The 18,700-nt window shown below is 58.7% G+C and overlaps 1 protein-coding gene across 1 annotated transcript in view; it reads left to right on the forward strand.

Moving 5' to 3' along the window:
• LOC101662889 (kinesin-like protein KIF19) overlaps positions 1-18,700 on the forward strand; it is a 34,017-nt gene that overhangs the window by 4,536 nt on the left and 10,781 nt on the right. The window contains exons 4-16 of the mRNA XM_004705887.1: positions 2,424-2,534; positions 3,601-3,688; positions 4,291-4,427; positions 4,638-4,763; positions 6,264-6,458; positions 7,508-7,660; positions 8,114-8,236; positions 8,700-8,850; positions 10,343-10,520; positions 10,941-11,124; positions 14,257-14,527; positions 15,924-16,045; positions 18,093-18,217. Of these exons, the coding sequence (XP_004705944.1) occupies positions 2,424-2,534; positions 3,601-3,688; positions 4,291-4,427; positions 4,638-4,763; positions 6,264-6,458; positions 7,508-7,660; positions 8,114-8,236; positions 8,700-8,850; positions 10,343-10,520; positions 10,941-11,124; positions 14,257-14,527; positions 15,924-16,045; positions 18,093-18,217 (1,964 nt within the window). The remainder of the gene's footprint in view (positions 1-2,423; positions 2,535-3,600; positions 3,689-4,290; positions 4,428-4,637; positions 4,764-6,263; positions 6,459-7,507; positions 7,661-8,113; positions 8,237-8,699; positions 8,851-10,342; positions 10,521-10,940; positions 11,125-14,256; positions 14,528-15,923; positions 16,046-18,092; positions 18,218-18,700) is intronic.

Below are 18,700 nucleotides of genomic sequence, written 5' to 3' on the forward strand. Positions count from 1 at the left end.
GCGCATGTGTGTGTGCAGGGCTCTCAGCGGCTCACCCCCAAGACCCTGTGACCCCCTGCCAGGCCTGGAGGGGCAAGGTGTGCCGACTCCCCATCACCCCTCACCGGAGTAAACAGCCCTGCCCCTCTGCCCCTGCGAAGGGCTCCTTTGACTTCCCCCCCATCCCCAGAGACCCTAATACGTGCTCTTCATAATTACGTCTTTGCAGGAACTAGGAGAGGCCCTGGGCGGCCGGGAGCAAGAGGCGCTGCTGAGGTGCCGGGGAGACGACAGGCAGGCTGGGGAACACACGTGGTGCGGGGAGGGGGAGGCTGGCGCTTTCATTGCTGGATTTTTGTGTGGTGAAAGTGGCTGAGATGAAGAAGAAGATGTGGCTGCAGGGACGGGCTCCGGTGTGGGAAGACTGTGAGGGATGCAGGGCCAGGTGCTGTTTGTCTGTGGCCCGGACACCACCACCCCGCCCCCCCACCCCGCTGGCACCTCACACGGCAAAGTGGTGTGAGAGCCCTTTGCCAGTGGCCGTTCCTCTCACTCGGAGTCAGGGACCTTGACTGTGCCCGTGGTGTCTTGGGACAACGCCACTGTCAACCCTCCACCCGGGCTCTGAAGCCGCCAGCCCGCCCTCTCCCTGCCCTAGCCCTGGGCCCCCAGCCAGCCTGGATGGGTGTGGGTGGCGTGTACCAGGACGGTACCTTTTTTAAAAAAATTAATAAATCATTTCCTGGGGGCTCTTGTAACAACCCATCCATCCATCCACCCACCCATTGTATCAGACACATTTGTACGTAAGTTGCCATCATCATTCTCTTTCGGCTTGAGCCCTTTTGTAGTATCAGCTCCTCCTTCTCCCCTCCCTCCCCCATCCTCTGATAAATGGTAAATGACTATGGTTGTCATAGCTTACTCTGTCCACTTCTCCCCTCGCCCACGTTCCTGTTGGTCGTCCCCAGGGTAAAGGTTTCATGTTAGTTGCACATGAGGGGATCAAGGTCCTAATTTGTCATCTTGAAACCTTGGCACCGAAGCCACGTAGTGGGACGTGGTGGGTATGTGGTGGGCTGCTGACCTTGAGATCGGGAGTTAAATCCTCCAGCCGCTCCCTGGGAGAAAGATGAGGCTTTGACTCCGGAAAGCCTGCAATGCCGGGAGCCCCTGGGGCAGTTCTGCCCGGTCCTGCGGTGGGGGCAGGGTGGGGGGGTGGGGGTGAGCTGGTTGACCTGACAGCAGTGAGTTGCAGGGCTTTTTAAACGTCGGAACCACGCTTTGAAACTAGACCTTTCTAGCTTCAAAACTCCTCATTTTGGCTTATTTCTAAAAATTTTAATTCTCTCCTTTCCACTAATCTAAGGAACCCTGGTTGCCCAGTGGTTACGTGCTGGGCTGCTAACTGCAAGGCCGGCCGTTTGTGACCTCCGGCTGCGTCTCTGGAGAGAGACGGCTTTCCACGCCCGTCCAGAGTGACAGCCTCGGAAAGCCGCCGGGCAGTCCCACCTGTCCTGTAGGGGCGCCCTGTGTCTGGATGGACGGGATGACAGGGGTTTGTTAAGGACGTCTGCATTCGTCCGCTTTACAAAGCTCTCTGTCTGATAGCAAGCTATTCACTGTCCTGGTCAGTGGTCAGAGGGGATCCACGGGAGGCTTAATCCACGTGGGGACCCTGCAAATGGATTTTGGGGCTCCACTGTCATCCATATCCTTCTGAAAACTGGGTGCTCAGAATTTAAGCTCTGATTTCCAGAAGCCCCCTCACCTGGCTCCATCCGTGAGAGCGGGCCCAGGAAGCTGCCAGAGAAGGACCCCCCTTATTTCCCACCTCTGACAAGTGATTGGAAGAGTGCAGCCCAGGAGACCCACAAACCCGGGCTGCCTCTCATTCAGTTCCGGCTCTGGGGTCCTGTGCAGGGAGTGGACTGAGGGACCCCAGGATGGACGGTCCTCTGCTCCGCTCTTTATGCGTGGACACTTACTCTCCCTGCCTCTCTGGTGCTGGCTCAGCCCCCGCCCCTGCCTAGTGAGGTGCCAGGCAACCACAGGGGGCGGGGCTCAGGGTAGCTTACGTCACCCCTCCCACTAGAGGCCTTGGGAAGCAAAGAAGAAGCCCTGCCGGGTGTCCGTGGCTGCTCCCAAGCCCGCAGCGTCCACGTGTGCCTGACCATTGCCGGGGCCAAGTGATGGCTCCAACATCGCTACAGGAGCCTGTGTGAGGGCCAGGCCAGGGACTTTCAGTCCCCACTGTGGGAGGCCGGCAAGTTGGGGACAGAACCCGCTGACAACCCTGCTTGAGCTCCTAGGTTCCCCGGTATGGGGAGGGGTCGGTGTTCCAGGCAGGGTGTGGACCGGGTGGGGTGAGGCCTTTCCCCGATGCTGGCAGTGACCCTCTTGTGCGGAGGGGCCCCTGCTGACTCTGGTCCTCCCCCTCCAAGATGGTGGTGCTCATGGACCCTGGAGAGGACCCCGAGGATACACTGCGCACCCACCGCTCCCGCGAGAAGACCTTCATATTCGACACGGTTTTCGACCAGCATGCTTCCCAGGTGCCTCCTCCGCCAGCTTGTCCCCCTGGCCCCACTGTCCCCAGGCCAGCCAGGAGCATCTTCACAGAACCCCACAGCACCCCCTGGGCAGGCCTGGTAGCCGGCCAGCTTGTCTACATCCCACAAAGGGTGCAGGAGGGGACAGAAGATGCCAGCCTAATTGTATCTAGTGGACAGTGTCAGGTGCCCCCTCCCCGGGTGTGAGGCCACCAGGAGCACAGGTGTACACAGCATCTCAGCTCCTCACTCACTCACTCATACATTCATGCATTCACTACTGCACTCATTCAATCATTCATTCATTCACCCATTCATTCACTCACTCATTCACATATTCACTCATACATTCATGCATTCACTACTGCACTCATTCAATCATTCATTCATTCACCCATTCATTCACTCACTCATTCACATATTCATTCATTCATTCATTCATGCATGCATTCACAAATTCATTCATTGACACACATTCATTCTCTCAAGCACTCCTTCATACATGCATTCACACATATTCATTCTTTCATGCACCCATTTATTCACTCATTCATGCACTTGTTTTTCACACATTCATTCACAAACTCAAGCACTCACCCACTCTCATTCGTGCGTGCACTCGTTCCTTGAGCATTGGGGCCCGTGCCCCCAGCAGGGGAGGCAAGATGATGGGCAGGCAGAGGAGGAAACCATGGGGGCCATGGGCTCGGCTGCAGTCATAGGACCTCCAGTCACAGGCAGCGAGAGGAGGGGCCCTGCACTGTGGATCCACTGGGAAGGCCTCAGACCTGGTAATGGGAGTGACCCCTCGTCCCCGACGTAATCACTCAGCTCTGCCGCGCAGAGCCGTGCCGGGCCACAAGGAGGCTCTGCAATTGACCGGCAGCAGGGCTGGCCTCCACATGTGGCTTGAGCTTCCGCCCAGCATGGTGGCCCGGGAATACTGTGTGTCTCCACAACCCACCAGGATACATACGGATGGCACACTCGTGTCCTGTTCCCTCAGCTGGCCCTGGAACTGGCTGGGCTGTCTACCTGACAGCCTGTCCCTCTGCCTGTCCGCCCTTAGGAAGATGTGTACTGTGCCACCACCCAGCACCTGGTGGAAGGCATCCTCTCCGGATATAACGCGACAGTGTTTGCCTACGGCCCCTCAGGTACACATGCTGCAGGACCCAGTGGGTGGCAGTGGGTGTGCCCCAACACTCCCTGCAATGTGACTCCACATCCCTCTCCTCCTCCTGGGAGGACAGTGGACCCCCACTGTCACACAGCTGGTGGGCAGTACTCAGAGCCCAGCTGGTCTGCTCCAGACCCGGGGGCTCCAGGAATACAACTTGACATTCTAACTAAGCCTATCGTTCAGCAACTCACTCCCACTTCCTGTCCCCACTCTCCCTAGCCCCTGGTCTCTAAGCCCCTCTGCTTCCTGTGACTGCATGGTAACAGGACCAAACAGTGCTTGTCCTTCATGCCTGGGCTCTGTCACTCGGCTCTGGGTCTCCAAGCGTCGTCCTGGCAGCCAGGACTTCTTTCCTATCTTTTGGGCTGTGCATCTATAGGGATGGACCACATGGCGATTCTCCATCACGTTGGGTGGTGTCCACCTTTGGGTGACTGTGGGCAGTGTTGCTGTGGCCATTGGTGTAGAGCATCCTGGGTACACACCCAGGGTTGGGATAGCTGGGCCACCTGGTCGTCCTAGGTTAGAGTTTCTGAGCTGGGGTGTCTGGGCCGGGCCCCCCTGCCTCCCCCACAGGTGCAGGGAAGACCTACACCATGCTGGGTCTGGACGCAGAGCCCGGCATCTACCTGCGGACACTCGCCGACCTCTTCCAGGCCATGGAGGAGACCAGCGACAACATGGACTACAGTGTGTCCATGTCTTACCTCGAAGTAAGCCTGCCCCCTGCCTCTACTTGCTTGTCTGCAAGATGGGTGCACCAAGCTCAATGAAGCCGGGCATGCGCTGACCCCACGGGCCAGCTGCCATCGTAGCCTCCACTCACAGGAAATCAGGTTTTTCCGAGGCGTGAGGTCCCAGCAGCATATATGTCCCTGTACTTATTTTGTAGACCCAGTGCTCTGACCCCCATTCCCCCCCAGATCTACAACGAAGTGATCCGAGACCTCCTGAACCCATCCTCGGGGTTTCTGGAGCTGAGGGAGGACTCTCGTGGCAGCATCCAGATTGCTGGCATCACGGAGGTCTCCACCTCCAACGCCCAGGAGGTGAGCACCCCAGAGCCATGGGGTGGGGGATGGGGTTCCGTCCTGGCAGTTGCAGACACAGAGAGCAGAGGCTGACACACAGCTCTGACTCAGACCTGGCTCTAAGCAGCTGGGCCCAAGCTTGCAGAAGAGCAGCTGTCTGCATGTCTACCCTCCTGGCCTGTGCTCATGGCAGGCATCACCAATAGATCACGTACTTTTTCAACCCTCACTCCCTCATATCTGCACCCATGTGTCTACTTCCTAACCTGTGCTTATGACAGACTAATAGATCAGGAACCCTTTCACCTCTCACTCCCTTATGCCTCCTAACCTGCACTCATGGCAGGCATCACTAACAGATCACACACAGAGTCATCTCTGTGTCCTTTCCAATTAGAGTTGGTTTAAAGTCCGAAATCCCTTTGCTGCTCCAGGTGCTACCGTTCAATCCCTTGCTCCCTTCTCAAGGGAAAGTTGTGGCAACGTCTCCAGCCTCAGTCTTTCCTGCCTGTCCCTGTCTATCTGTGCGAGCCAGACTCTGTCCTACCCTCAAGTTGGGCTTGGAAAGTAGACCTCAGAAGATCCCCGGTGGCCCCTGATAGGCTCAGGAATCTGTACAGACCCCACTGCAGCCTGGGAACCTGTGTGTTCCAATAATGCCTCCCCTGGCCCATGCCCTCAGCCCAGTCTCTCATGGGTTCTGGGAGCAGGGCACAGCCTCTCACTTATGCTGCACGACGAGGGCGGGACCCATCTTCCCTTGCATAGGGGGCAGTCCAGCATGAGTTGGCACACGGTAGGTGCTCAGGGAGATGAGTGCACACAGTGGGTGCTCAGTGACACAAAGTGTCACACAGTAGGTTTTCGGCAGCATGAGCTGATGCCAGTGGGAGCTCAGCTGGTGCATAGGGCTGGTACTCAGGGGCATGAGCACACACAGTAGGCACTCAGGGCCACCATGTCATGCACAGTAGGCATTTGGTGGCACAAAACTGGTGCACAGTAGGTGCTCAACTGGTACATAGTAGGTGTCCAGCTGCATGATGAATAGCAGGCAACTTAGTGGCATGGATTGGGGCACAGAGACACTCAGGGGCATGATACGCACAGTAGGTGCTCCGTTGATGCATAGTAGGTGAGCAGCAGCATGAGCTGGTGCATAGTAGGCAACTTGGCACAGTAGGCACTCAGTGGCCCAAGCTGGCACACAGTAGGTGCTCAGCAGAGGCCCTCTGGCTAGATTGCTGCAGCTCACCCCCCAATGCAGGAATTGATGGGTGGCTCAGGGCTCTGCTTGACAAGGGATCCCTGGGTGATGCTTGCCATGCCTCCTGGAGGTTCCAGGGACGGGAAGCTGCTTCCTGCTTCCTGCTCCGTGAGAACTCAGGGCATGGTGAACTCTGAGGGCCACAATCCAGAAGGGGGCTCGGGTCTGCCCTCCACCCCCAGCCCCCTGCTCCTGGGGGGTGGGGCAAGCGACCCCAGGAGCCCTGACCACCCTCCTGCCTCTGCCTACAGATCATGCAGTTGCTCACCAAGGGCAACCGGCAGCGCACCCAGGAGCCCACAGCCACCAACCGGACTTCGTCCCGCTCCCACGCCGTGCTGCAGGTCACCGTGCGCCAGTGGAGCCGTGGCTCAGAGCTGGCAGAGGCGGTGCGAGTTGGGCGCCTCTTCATGGTGGACCTGGCGGGCTCAGAGCGTGCGTCCCAGGTGCCTGAATCCCCACCACGGGCTCCTACTCAGAGCAGGACCTGGAACTGGCAAAGGTTGCCCAGCTATGACTCTCCCCACAGTGCCATGGAAGGACGGCCTGGTGGCCACAGCCAGGAGACCTTAGGGAGCAGCTCTGGTTCACAGTGCATGGGGCTCTGGGAGTGGGAGCCGCTGGACGACAACTGATTTTTCATTTTGCTTTGTTTTGTTTTAGGGCGGTTTTAGGGTGACAGGAGTCCCAGTGGTGTAGTGGTTACACACTGGGCTGTGATCCGCATGGAGGGCCGTTTAAAACCACCAGCAGCTCCTTGGGAGGAAGACTGAGCTTTCTACTCCCGTAAAGCGACAGCCTCAGAAACTCACAGGGGTCACTATGAGTCAGCATTGACTCGATGGCAGTGAATGTTTGCTTTAAAGGATTTCAGAGAAAGCAAGCTGAAAGCCCAGAGTCCCTGTTATCTGCTCAGTCAAAAATCCCCCGAGCCAAGCCCACTGTCATCCTGTAGGACTCTGCTCCCAAGGGCTTCTGGGCCTGTGAATCTGGACAGGAGCAAACAGCCTCACCTTTCTCCCAGGGAGCAGCTGGTGCATTTGAACCTCTGACCTTGTCATTAGCAGCCCAACTCTCCACCACCAGGGCCTCTCCCGGTCAGGAGGTTGACATTTCCAATGCATTTTAAGCCCATCCCTTTCCTCTGGCATTTTGCTTCCAGTGGAAGGAAAACCACACAGTCTTGAAAAGATCGTGCTCAGAAATCTCATCAGCCAGATACTCAAGTTCATCACTCTCGACACACCCAACACACGACAAAGTCACCCCAGGCACAAAGGGGTCACAACACGTGTTTGGGGTCATGGGAGGAGATAGCTCAGTCTGCAACAGTTAGCCTGACCATGGCATGCAGAGCCAAGGCCCCAGGGACCAGACGGATGTGGGTGCCTGTCCGTGCCTCAGTCTCCCCTCCTGTGGAATGGGACCGAGCGGGGTGGCAGGTGGTGAAGGGCCAGGTGGTCCTCTCAGGCTCACGCTGGCCTCTCCCTCTCAGACCCAGAACCAGGGCAAACGGATGAAAGAGGGAGCACACATCAATCGCTCCCTGCTGGCGCTGGGCAACTGCATCAACGCGCTCAGTGAGAAAAGCGGCAGCCGGGCGCAGTACGTGAACTTCAGGGACAGCAAACTCACGCGCCTGCTGAAGGTGAGGGCCGAGGGCGAGGCTGGAGCAGCACCCAGAAAGCCGTCTCCAGTTACAGCCTGGCTCTTCTCCTTATCTTGGGTTCAGTCTGTGCTTGCGCACCCCCAGTGACCGGGTACTCACTGCTTTCCCGAGGCCGCCCATCCCATCACACTGACCCTTATGCCGAGCCCCTCCATCTCACAGCAAGGTGGGCGTCTCCATGAGACCACAGATGAACCGGTCAGCCACGGTCCCGAGTCCCGCCTCCTGGCCTGAGTCTGTCCTCACTGGGATGGACGCTCTCAGAGTCAGGGGCCACTTCCTCCCTAGGGCAAGCCCCTCGGTTGCTGACCTGACTGTTGTTGGCATGGTTTGGCCAGGCTGGTCCAGACAGGCCGGGTGACTGTGGGGAGGGTGGTGCTTCTGGGAGAAGGTGCACGGCGCTCAGTGCGCCCCACGCCCGCTCATGCGCAGGACGCCCTGGGAGGGAACAGCCGCACTGTGATGATTGCGCACATCAGCCCGGCCAGCACACACTTTGAGGAGTCCCGGACCACGCTCCTCTACGCCTACAGAGCCAAGAACATCAAGACCCGGGTGAGCCCCTCACACTGCCAGGCAGGGGTGGGAGCTGCAGCTGTGTGCCGAGTCTAGGCTGGGCGACTCCCCTGTGCAGCCCAGGGTGGTCGCCTGTGAAATGGGGAGGGTTAAAAGGGCAGTAAAATGCTTCTCCCTCTCTGTCTCTCCCTCTGTCTCTCTCCATTCTCTCCCAGTCCTGGAGTTCAGAGGGCGGTAGGGCGGGAAGGTGGCAGCAGGGCCAGGCTCCCTGTGAGACGGTGGGAGGACACTTGCTTTTGAACCTCCGGTATCCTCAGATGGCCAAGAAGGGTCTTTTAAACCTTGATACTTCTTTGAACATTTATGATAAAATCCATTCTCAGTTGTGTGAGCTCACTCACTACCATCAAACACATTGCCTTTAAAAGACTTAAAAAAACAACAAACTTCCTTCACAGGCTGACCCCACTGGGTCTGACCTTGGCCCCACCCCACCCCCCAGGTGAAGCGGAACCTGCTGAGTGTCTCCTACCACATTGCCCAGTACACGGACGTCATCTCCGCCCTGCGCAGGGAGATCGAGCGCCTCAAGTCAAAGGTTGAGAAGCAGGAGAAGGAGAGGAGGAGCGAGCCTGACCCCCGGGATGCCCCAGGTACCTACTGCCTCACCTGTGAGCCCCGTGACCCCGCCTCCTGCCACCCTCACCTGCCCGAGGGCTGGTGCGTGGCCCACTGCACACCTGCCCTCGACGGCCCCCAGGTACTGTTTCCGCTCACCTGGGTCTTTAGCATGCCCAGCCAAGAGATTCAGGACTGGTTTCCCCATTGCCTTCTCCCTTCCTGCCTTGCCACCTTTTATTGGCCTTACCTGCACACTCTTTGACTTTTCTTCTCCTCATATCAATTCCACTATGTCTTAGAGTGTATCATGTAGCCTCACTACTAAACTCCCAAATCAACCACTGAGTTCAAAAGGGAACCCTAAAAATGCCTGGAGGGGAACCAAGTGAGATATAGGTGATATATATGATATATATATATATATGATCAATTATGGAGTATTTTATAATACTTACATGAGAGGCTTCAAAAAGTTTGTGGGAAAGTGGAATTAAAAACAACTTTTTGATACCCACCATGTATTTATGTATAATATCATGTTATATACATACATATATTCTTTGAAATACATTAAATAACAAAACTAGTTGCTGTCACATTAATTGCAATTCATGGCAATTCCTGTGGGTCAGAGTACAATCCTGCTCCATCCATCACCTACCCACCCATGCATCCATGGATCCATCCATCCACCCACCCATCCATCCACTCATTCCTTTATCGTCCATCCTTTAATTTATCCACGTATCCACTTCTACCTCTATCCACTTAAACTTCCATCCCCATCTACCCATTCCTCTACCCACCCACATATCCATCCATTTACCCATCCACTCATCCATTTACATATCCAGTCTATCAGTCACCCATTTACCAGTCATTCACCCATCATCCATCCTTCTACCCATGCATTCTTCATCCCCATCTACCCATCCCTCCAACCACTCGTGAATCTGTTAATGTAGCTATCTATCCACCCATCTAGCTTTCCATCCATGCATACATACATCTTTCCATCCATTCTTTCATTGTATGTGCACCATCCATCTATCTACTTCCCGTCTGTCCATCCATCCACCTACCCACCTTTCCTTCCTTCTACCTATCTATTCCTTCATTGCACATCCATCCATTCTCCCATCCATACCCTCAATTCCCACCCATCCATCCACCAGTCCGTCCATATTTCTATCCGTATTCACTCATTTCTCCATCATCCACCTAGCCAATCACCCAGGTAGCATTCATCCATCCACCTATCCATCCATCCACCATCCACTATTCATCCATCTACCCATCCACCATCCACCCACTATCCATCCATCCATCCACCTATCTATCTCTCTACCTATCAATCCACCTATCTATCTATCCACCTATCTATCCATCTATCTATCCATCCCTCCATCCACCTGTCCTCCGGCTCATGGTTAGTGAGATGCTCCTGGCCAGACTGCCCCTTGCAGGGCAAGCAGAGAGTCTGGTGCTGATGCTCTAGTGCAGCTGGCTCTCGTGTCTCCGCAGTCACAGCCCCCACCCACGAGGCCGAGGAGGAGAGCCGCCTGCAAATGAACAAGATCCGGGAGCAGCTCATCGGGGCCTTCAAGGAGCAGATGGAGATGCGGCGCAGCCTGGTGGAGCTGGAGAACTCCAACGTCGAGCTGCACGCCGACACCTCCCGCCACCTGCTGACCATTGCAGAGTGAGTGTGCCGCCGCCGTGGGGGCCGGCTGGTGGGGGCTCTGAGCCCTGCTGCCCCCTCCTGCCTGCAGGTGCCTGGGGCCTCCAGCCAGGTCCTCCTGGCCACCAGCTAGTTGGTGCTATGACTGAGCTGCCAGGGCCACAGCCTATCCTGGGGAAAGCGAGGCTCTGAGGGGAACAGTCCCTAGGGGGTGCCCAGGGGCAGTGGGGCGGCTGGCTGCAAGTACCTGCCTGTCACCACCTGTGTCCTGCCACAGGTGTCTGCTGCTTAGCAGGCCTCGATGTGCACTGTGCTCAGGCCTGTTCTCCCATGTGGAAGAGATGCCGCTGGGGACACGCCCTGCCCTGCCATGCCCAGGCCAGGGGGTGGCAGGGCCCGAGGAGCTGGTGTCCAGCCTCTGACCCACTTTTGGGGCCACAGCTGGGAGCGGGAGAAGACATCCCACACACACAGGGAGCGGCCAGAGCCGGAAGGGCTGGAGGAGCGTCCGGAGGCGGACGCGGAGGGGGACGAGGGCGAGCCTGCGGAGCCGCACGAGGTGGCGCTGGCCCGGGAGGAGATCAGCATGCTGCTGGCCGAGCAGCGGAGAACAGCCGCCCTCAAGGTAGGGGCGCTGGCACCGGCATCGTGCACCTGAGCATGATGCCATGCCGCACTCCTCCTGGCCCGAGCCCAGTGCCCCCAACCTCCTCTACCCCTGCGTCAGCCATGCAGAGTGAGGCTCTTCGGGGGAGCCGGCACGCTGCCCTGCAGTGGACCTGGCTGGGGCTGCTGTCAGGACGGCCCGGGCTGCAGGGCCAGAGCACAGGCCAGGGGCCACAAGGACACCAAAAGGACAGAGGGCCAGTGGCCATGGGAGGGTGTGTGAGTGGCCTTGTACTGTCCACTGACTTCTCGGCTGGGATGGACTACCAGCCCCAGCTCTCTGGGACGGCCACGCCTCGGAAGGTGCTGGAGCAGCAGTTATCAACCTGTGCGTCATGACCCCTTCGGTGGTCGAACGACTCTTTCACAGGGTCGCCCGATTCATAACAGTAGCAAAGAAAGTAATTTTATGGTTGGGGGGGTCACCACAACATGAGGAACTGTATTAAAGGGTCACGGCATTAGGGAGGCTGAGAACCACTGCTTTAGGGGAACAGACAGCCTCCTCTTTCTCCCAAGGAGCAGCTGGTGGTTCTGAACTGCTGACCTTGGGGTTGGCAGCCCAACTCAAAACCCACTATGCCACCAAAAGCCCCTGGGGCCCTGAAAATGGGGAAGCATTTGGCACTGACCAGTGGCGCTCACAGGCAAGGTGGGGGGTAGACCTGCAAGCCCACTTCTGACACTGCTCTGCGAGGGGGCCTGCAGTGGGCCAGCCCCTTCCTCACGCCGCCAGTGAAGGGAAGAAACGCAGGTCTGCCACGACCAGCTCAAAGCCAGGCCCCAGGGACACAAAGTGACCAGTCACACTTGTCCGAGCTCAGCTCGAATGGGGGAAGACGCCCCATCCCCCTGCTGGCTACGATTCCATAATGGGGGAACCATGGCCAGCGTGGTGGGCAGGGGCGGTCACCCCAGTCCAGGGGCGTGGACCGGAGGACTTGGGGGAGAAGCCCGCGGTGGAGTGCCACCCAGAAGGACCCGAGGAAGGAGGCTCTTGCTAGGATAGCTGAGTCAGCACCCCGCCCCCCAACTCAAAGCAGGACCCTGCCCGTCTCAGACATCCCAGACCTCCTTGGCTGTGCTCCTGGAGGCCCCCTGGCCGGTGTGGGCGGCCAACAGCTCTGCATGGTGGAGTATTGGGGCCCACCCACCCAGAAGTGCCCTGGGGAGAAGGCCTGGCAACCTGCTTCCGTAAAGTCTCAGGCGTGGGAGCCCTGGGGGTGCAGTTCTCGTAGGGCACCGGTGGACGGGATCTGGCTGGTTGCCAGAGCTTTCAGGGCGTGTCTGACCATCCCCTGGTGGAAGGGTCTGCACTGGACGCTGGTGCTTGGCAGCTGCTGTTCCCGCCCTGCCTGAAGCCTCGGCGCAGCCAGGAAAGGGGCTGGCCGCATCGTGGTTCAGCTACATCCGCTTTGAGGGACCGCCAAGCTAACGCCCCTCCTGGCTTATGACCCCGCCCGACAGTCTCCCGTTTCCTCCTCTTTCAGGCTCGCTCGCTGGGTTGGGGTGGCCGCCCTAGTGGGGGGACAAGTGGCCTCTCATGGTAGCTTTCACTCTGACTCCCCGGTGATAGGCATTGGGTGTGTATTCACAGGCCTGTTGGTCATCTAAGGAGCCCGGGGTGCTGTGGGCTGGGCGTGGAGCTCACTAGAAGGTCGGTGGTTCAAACCCATCAACAACTAACTGCTGGAGGGAGAGGAGGCTGTCTGCTCCCGCACAGACTGGCAGCCGACAGAAGCCGCTTTCTGCCTGCGGGGGCACTGCCAGTCAGAATGGACTGAATGGCAGTGGTTTGGTTTGGGGTCTTTTTAATGCATTTTTTATTGTGAATCTGGTAGGGGAGTGTACGTTCCAGACGACCCCCTCTGCGTTCGACAATTCAACCGCCCGCCCCGTGTCTGTCCCGCCCCTCCCCTGATCTCCCTTTCTCTCTTGTGGGCTGCCAGCCCCCCTTGGGGTCCCGCCCTCCCTCGCAAACCTCCAGCCTCTTCCCTTGGGTGTGCGGGTTCTGTCTGGGCGTGCACCCTCCCGCAGGGGTCTCATACGATGCTTGAGACGCGAGATGTTCCCAGGCCAGCCACGTGATTGCTCTGTGCTCGTCCTTGGCTTTTGAACTTGGCTGCTGACTGGGATGAATACGTGTCTCCGATCATTCCACAGTTCGATCCCGCCCGGCAGGACTGTGCATTTGCTGCAGCAGCCGGTTTCCAGGCATGCGGTTCCCACGTGGACCCTTAACGTCGTCACCCCTCACCCCACCACCTCTAGGTGGCCCCCTCCCGCCAGGACCCTTATCCCACTTGCTGACTCTACAGATAGGTTCATCGGGCCTGTTCTCATACACTCCCCCCAAAAAGCCGTAACTGCAGGAAGGTGACCCCCATTGACGTAACACTTCTGAGATACCCCTAACAGGTGCAATCCAAGGGCAGACCAGACAAGACAACCCCAAACACCTCAGATTCTGGAAACCAGAACAGGTCCAGCGAGCATCCTCGGGCCAGATCTGCTGACAAGAGTGGACTGCCCAAGTCAGGCTCCTGCCTTTGACCTTCTCTGCTGAACTCCCCAGTGTACCCCATCTGGGGACCACTTTCCTCCCATCCCTCCACCGTGGAGAGAGGGGGCTCAACAGCACCCCTGTTTTCTAAGGATATGTAGAACCCCCTGTGCCAGTGTCACCATTGCTTTTATCCTTCTATTGCGATGGCTTATCCCTCTACCGTGATGGCCTATCCTTCTATCCTGATGACCTATCCCTCTACCATGATGGCCTATCCTTCTATCCTGATGACCTATCCTTCTATCCTGATGGCCTATCCTTCTATCGTGACGATCTATTCTTCCACGGGGCGTTCAGGCTGATCCCACGGCTGTGCTATCGGGAACGGTGCCCCGGTGAATATGCGAGCATGGTGCGTCTGTGGGCGCTACTGTCCCCTACTTCTTTCTGCAGGGCCTCTCCCCAGCAGAGGGCTCTCCGGTCCTAGCGGTTGAAGGTGGCGGGTCAAGGTGAAGGAGGAGGTGGGGCCAGCCCTTGGGGAGACATGTCCTCCGCCGGCTCCCTCTTGGTCTGTCTCCACACCAGGCGGGGCTGGAGCAGCGGCTGGCCAACGCCAAGAAGAAGGCTTCACAGATGGAGAAGCTGCTGCCCCGGCAGGCGGTCAGCGAGGAGCAGCGGGAGGTGCTGCGGCTGCTGTGCCGGGCACACGAGCTGGAGGTGGAGAACACGGGGCTGCAGGCCAGCAGCCTGTACCGCAGGAACCTGCTGTGCCAGAAGGACTTCGTCATCCAGCGCTACCACCAGCACCGCCTGCTCTGCGAGGGCCTGATCCAGGCCCAGCGGCAGCTCATCCAGGGTGAGCGGGCAGCCCTCAGCGGGTACTGTGGGTGCGAGGCTGTCCTGTTTCATCCGAGGCATGGTATGGGGGTGGGGGGTGGGATCCAAGGCCGCCATCTTTTTTGGGGGGGTGAAGGGGCAGTCGCCAGGGCTTTCTCCAGCAGAACAGCTGTGGGGCTGGAGCGACTGACCTTTCCGTGTGCAGCCACCAGGGCCCCTTGTAGATGCTCACGTTGCACTCACGACGACACCAGCCTGCTGCCGCCAGAGCGCTTCCCCGTTGGCGGACAGGGTGGGGCCCACTGCCCCTGTGGGTTCCGAGCACCGCGTCCTGCGCCGTCCCCGCGGTGGTCTTGTTTCAGCCCATTGCTGCGGCCACACTGTCAGCACAGCAGCTCCAGAGCCTTCCTCTTGGTCGCCCCTGGCTAGGGGGACAGCCTCACCCTGCTCCACGGAGCGGCCGGGGTCTCGAACTGCTGACCACGGGGTTAGCAGTCCCACGTGTAACCCATGACGCCACCAGGGCTCCCGATACTTAACCCACTTCTATGCAAGCAGCCACTCATGGCCGTCTGAGGGAGCACTGGGGCACTGTGGTGAGAGTGTCCCACTGCTAACCCAGGGGTCGCGGTTCAAACCCACCAGCCACTCTGAGGGAGTGACCACTCACAGTGACCCTGCAGGACAGGGTGGTGCTGCCCGTTGGTTTCTGAGACCGCCCCTATTTTTGTTTTTTAAAAGTTTTATGAGCACTTCATCCACATGTCACACAATTCAATAATGCAGCCCCATCAAGAAGAGTGGCACCATTGTCACCACGTTCAATTCTAGAACATTCCCTTCTTCCTCAGACTCATTGTTATTCAGGTAATCGTAGAGATACATGTTTATAATTGTGGCAAACATAACCCAACAGCACATTCTCAAGTCCAACGACGTCTGCTTGTCTGGTTCGGTGCTGTAAGTGATCCTCTCTGTTGTACAGCCACGATCGACATCCTTCTCCAATTCATTCCACCACATTGACATAGATAGACTCCGTGCCCCTCCACGCATGGCCACCGCCGGTCCAGTTTGGTTCCTCTCCTTTTACTAATTTTCTGGATATAACATTCGCTCCCTGGTTCAGTTGCTTTTGAGACGATCATATTCACAACATCACAATCCGTTCTGGGGCTCCCCGCCCCCCACTAACTCGTTACGGGAGCAGACAGCATCACCTTTCTCCTGCAGAGCAGCTGGTGGTTTCGAACTGCTGACCTTGCAGTGGGCAGCCCAGCATCACCTCGCTGCCACCCTGGCGTCCACAGAAGGGGCCCTGTCTTTCCCACGTGCCCAGGGTGGCCGTGTAGCCTGGGCTGCTGGAAGAGGTGGTTCAGCACTGGGTCCTTCTGACTTCTGTCCCCCTCCCACAGATGGTGGGCTCCGGGTACCCGATGCCCTGGACAAGCAGTACCGCCTGTACTCCCAGGAGCTGGGCGAGGGCACACTCAACCGTCTGCTATTGCTGCACTCGCTGATGGCCAGCGCCCTGCCCGTGAGTCCAGGGGGCCGGGTGGGGTGGGGGGTACCTGGGGGCGCGCCCTGAGACTGTCCTGATGCAGGTGCTGCCCCTGGGGGTGGGGTTAACGTCCATGTGGGGACAACAGCTTAGGGACCCCAGCGTCCTTGGCTTGCGGGTGGCCCCTCAGGGGCACATGTGCGCTGTATTCTGGTGTTTCTAGCAGCTCAGAGCCCACCACGCTCCAAATCAGAAACCCAAGCCCACTGCCGGTGAGTCCGGCCCGTCCCACACTAGCCCGGCAGTGCAGTAGAGCTGCCCCTGTGGACCCCAGGCGACTCATCTTTAAAGGAGGAGCCTCGTCTTTTTCCCGAGGGGCAGCGGGTGCCTTTCGGTTGGCAGGGGAGGTCTCCACTGTGATACCTCCCGGGCTCCTCCCAGCGACCCTGTAGGACACGGCAGAACCGCCGCCAGCTCCCAAGGCTGGACACTTTCACGGAGCAGACAGCCCCCACTCGTTCTCCCTCCAAGGTGCAGGTCTCTAGCCGCGGCGCCACCAAGCCTCCCGGCCCTGGATGTCCGCCCCGAATTCTGGAGTCAAAGTTAGGGCTGGGTGGTGGGTGTCAACACGCTCTGTGGAGGCCAGCATTCTCAAGACTCACATAAGTCAGGCTGTAGGCGACTCTGTGCAGACCCGGAGGAGCCTGGCCAGGATCCCCCCCGGCGGCTGTGGTGCAGGAGACCTGGTGGCGCAGGGGTGAAAGCGCTGGGTGCCCAACCAAAAGGCCAACTGACAGACAGAGGTGGGGGGTCAGCCCCCCTCAGCCTCCAACTCTGAGACCACCTGGAGGTGCTAGGTTGGGGGCTCCCAGGATCCTCCCTGGGGGCCTCGGTCCTGGAGGCCCACTGAAGCAGCCTGTCCATACTCGCCCCTCCCCACCCCCCACCTTTGCTGGGACCACCCTCCAAAGAAGCGGCGTGCAGTTTGTTCAAGGAGGCTGGTGGGACAGTGGGCTTTGCATTGGGCTGATAGCTGTGAGGCCGGCTCTTCTAACCCACCCGTCGCCCCGTGGAGAAAGAGGAGGCTTTGTCTCCGGCAGCCAGTGACAGTGTCAGACACCCTCGGGGCAGTGCTCCCCTGCCCTGCGGCGGGGCGGCTCTGGGTCGGCAGCACCCTGACGGCAGTGGGACTGGTTTTGGTGTCATCCGGCACCGTGGACTGAAGCCACCAGTGGTGGCGGCGAGAGAAAGAGGAGGCTGTCGCTCCTGCTCAGAATCACGTCCTCAGAAGCCCTCGGGGGATTGCCCCCTGTCCTGTAGGGTCACTATGGGTCAGGACGCTGGGGTGGAAGAGCTTCTGGAGGCACGCCGCAGGCTGACCAGGCTGGAGCAGGGCTCAGGCTTGGACCTGCCCCCCTCCGCACCCCCCCCTGCAGGAGCCTGCACTTGTCTGTCCAGGCGATCCCGAGGAAGCGGGCAGGGAGCAAGGCTTTCTTCCATTACCAGCCCCTGCCCGCCACAAACCCACTCTGTGTCCTGGCACCAGAGGCCGTTCCCCCGTCCCCCAGTCACAGGGCTCATCCCACCTCTGCTCTGGGCTTCCGGGTCCCTCTGTCCTGCCCCCTGGGCCTCAGAGCTACCAGGGCATCTTGGGGGTAGTGGGGGCAGGTGGCACTGCTCTGAGCATCGTCAGGGAACAGGCTGCCCTGGTTTGCTGTTCTGAGGGTGGGGGGTGACCTCCTGGGTCTGTGTGTCCTTTGGCTGCAGGCTGACCCTAGTGGGTGGGTCTAGCCCTGGCCTGGAGGGTGCTGCAGCGCCTGCATTCACCATGAGGCCAGGTTGGAGGAATGCCGGCCTGTGAGCCTCCTACCGGGCCTCCTGGTAGCCCCCACTGTCAGGGTCTTGGTTACACGTCCAGGGTCCCCCAGGGTTGCAGGGGGTGGGGAGGGAGTCTCTGGAAGCTAGTTAAGGAGCTGACGAGCCGCTGCCCCTCAGAGGGTGGTGGCAGGGGACCAGGGGCCTACCTGAGCCCCCCTGCCCCCCCTCAGTGCCCTGAGGACACAACTGGCCTCTGTCTTCCCAGGATGGCTCTGTGCTGAACACGTCGCCCCCGCCCCCGCCCGAGGAGCAGCCTTCCACCGCTGAGAGGAAGGACCTCCCATGGGGCGCCCAGTTTGAGCTGCCGCCCATGCGGCTGGAGACGGACAGGTGAGGGCCACCTCCTTGGCCTGGCGGGGCACGGTGAGGGGACCAGAGGCCACAGCCCCCAGGGGCCCCGGGATAGGTTTCCCCCACCTTTGTTTCCACATCTGTAAAATGGGTCTTCTCTGGGCTGTTTTATTTACTTATTAGTTTTAAGTCATTTGATGGGGGGGCTCTTACCGCTCTTATAAGGTTCCATACATTGATTGTACATAGGTTGCCATCATCATTTCCAAAACATTTGCTACTTGAGCCCTTGGTATCAGCCCCTCTTTTTTCCCCCCTCCCTCCCTCGTGAATCCTGGGTCAATTACATATTGTTATTATTTCGTATCTGACACTGTCTGTGGGTTCCCTTCACCCCCCTTTCTGCTGTCTGTTCCCTTGGGGGGAGGGGCTATACAGCCAACCTTGTGATGGGTTTCCCCTTTCTCCCCCTGCCCCCTCCTGACCCTCCCTCTACCCTCATATCGCTACCCCACTACTGTT

Source organism: Echinops telfairi, unplaced genomic scaffold (genome assembly GCF_000313985.2).
Source record: "Echinops telfairi isolate 266 unplaced genomic scaffold, ASM31398v2 ScPeMD7_5;HRSCAF=22, whole genome shotgun sequence".
NCBI classification, from domain to species: Eukaryota; Metazoa; Chordata; class Mammalia; order Afrosoricida; family Tenrecidae; genus Echinops; species Echinops telfairi.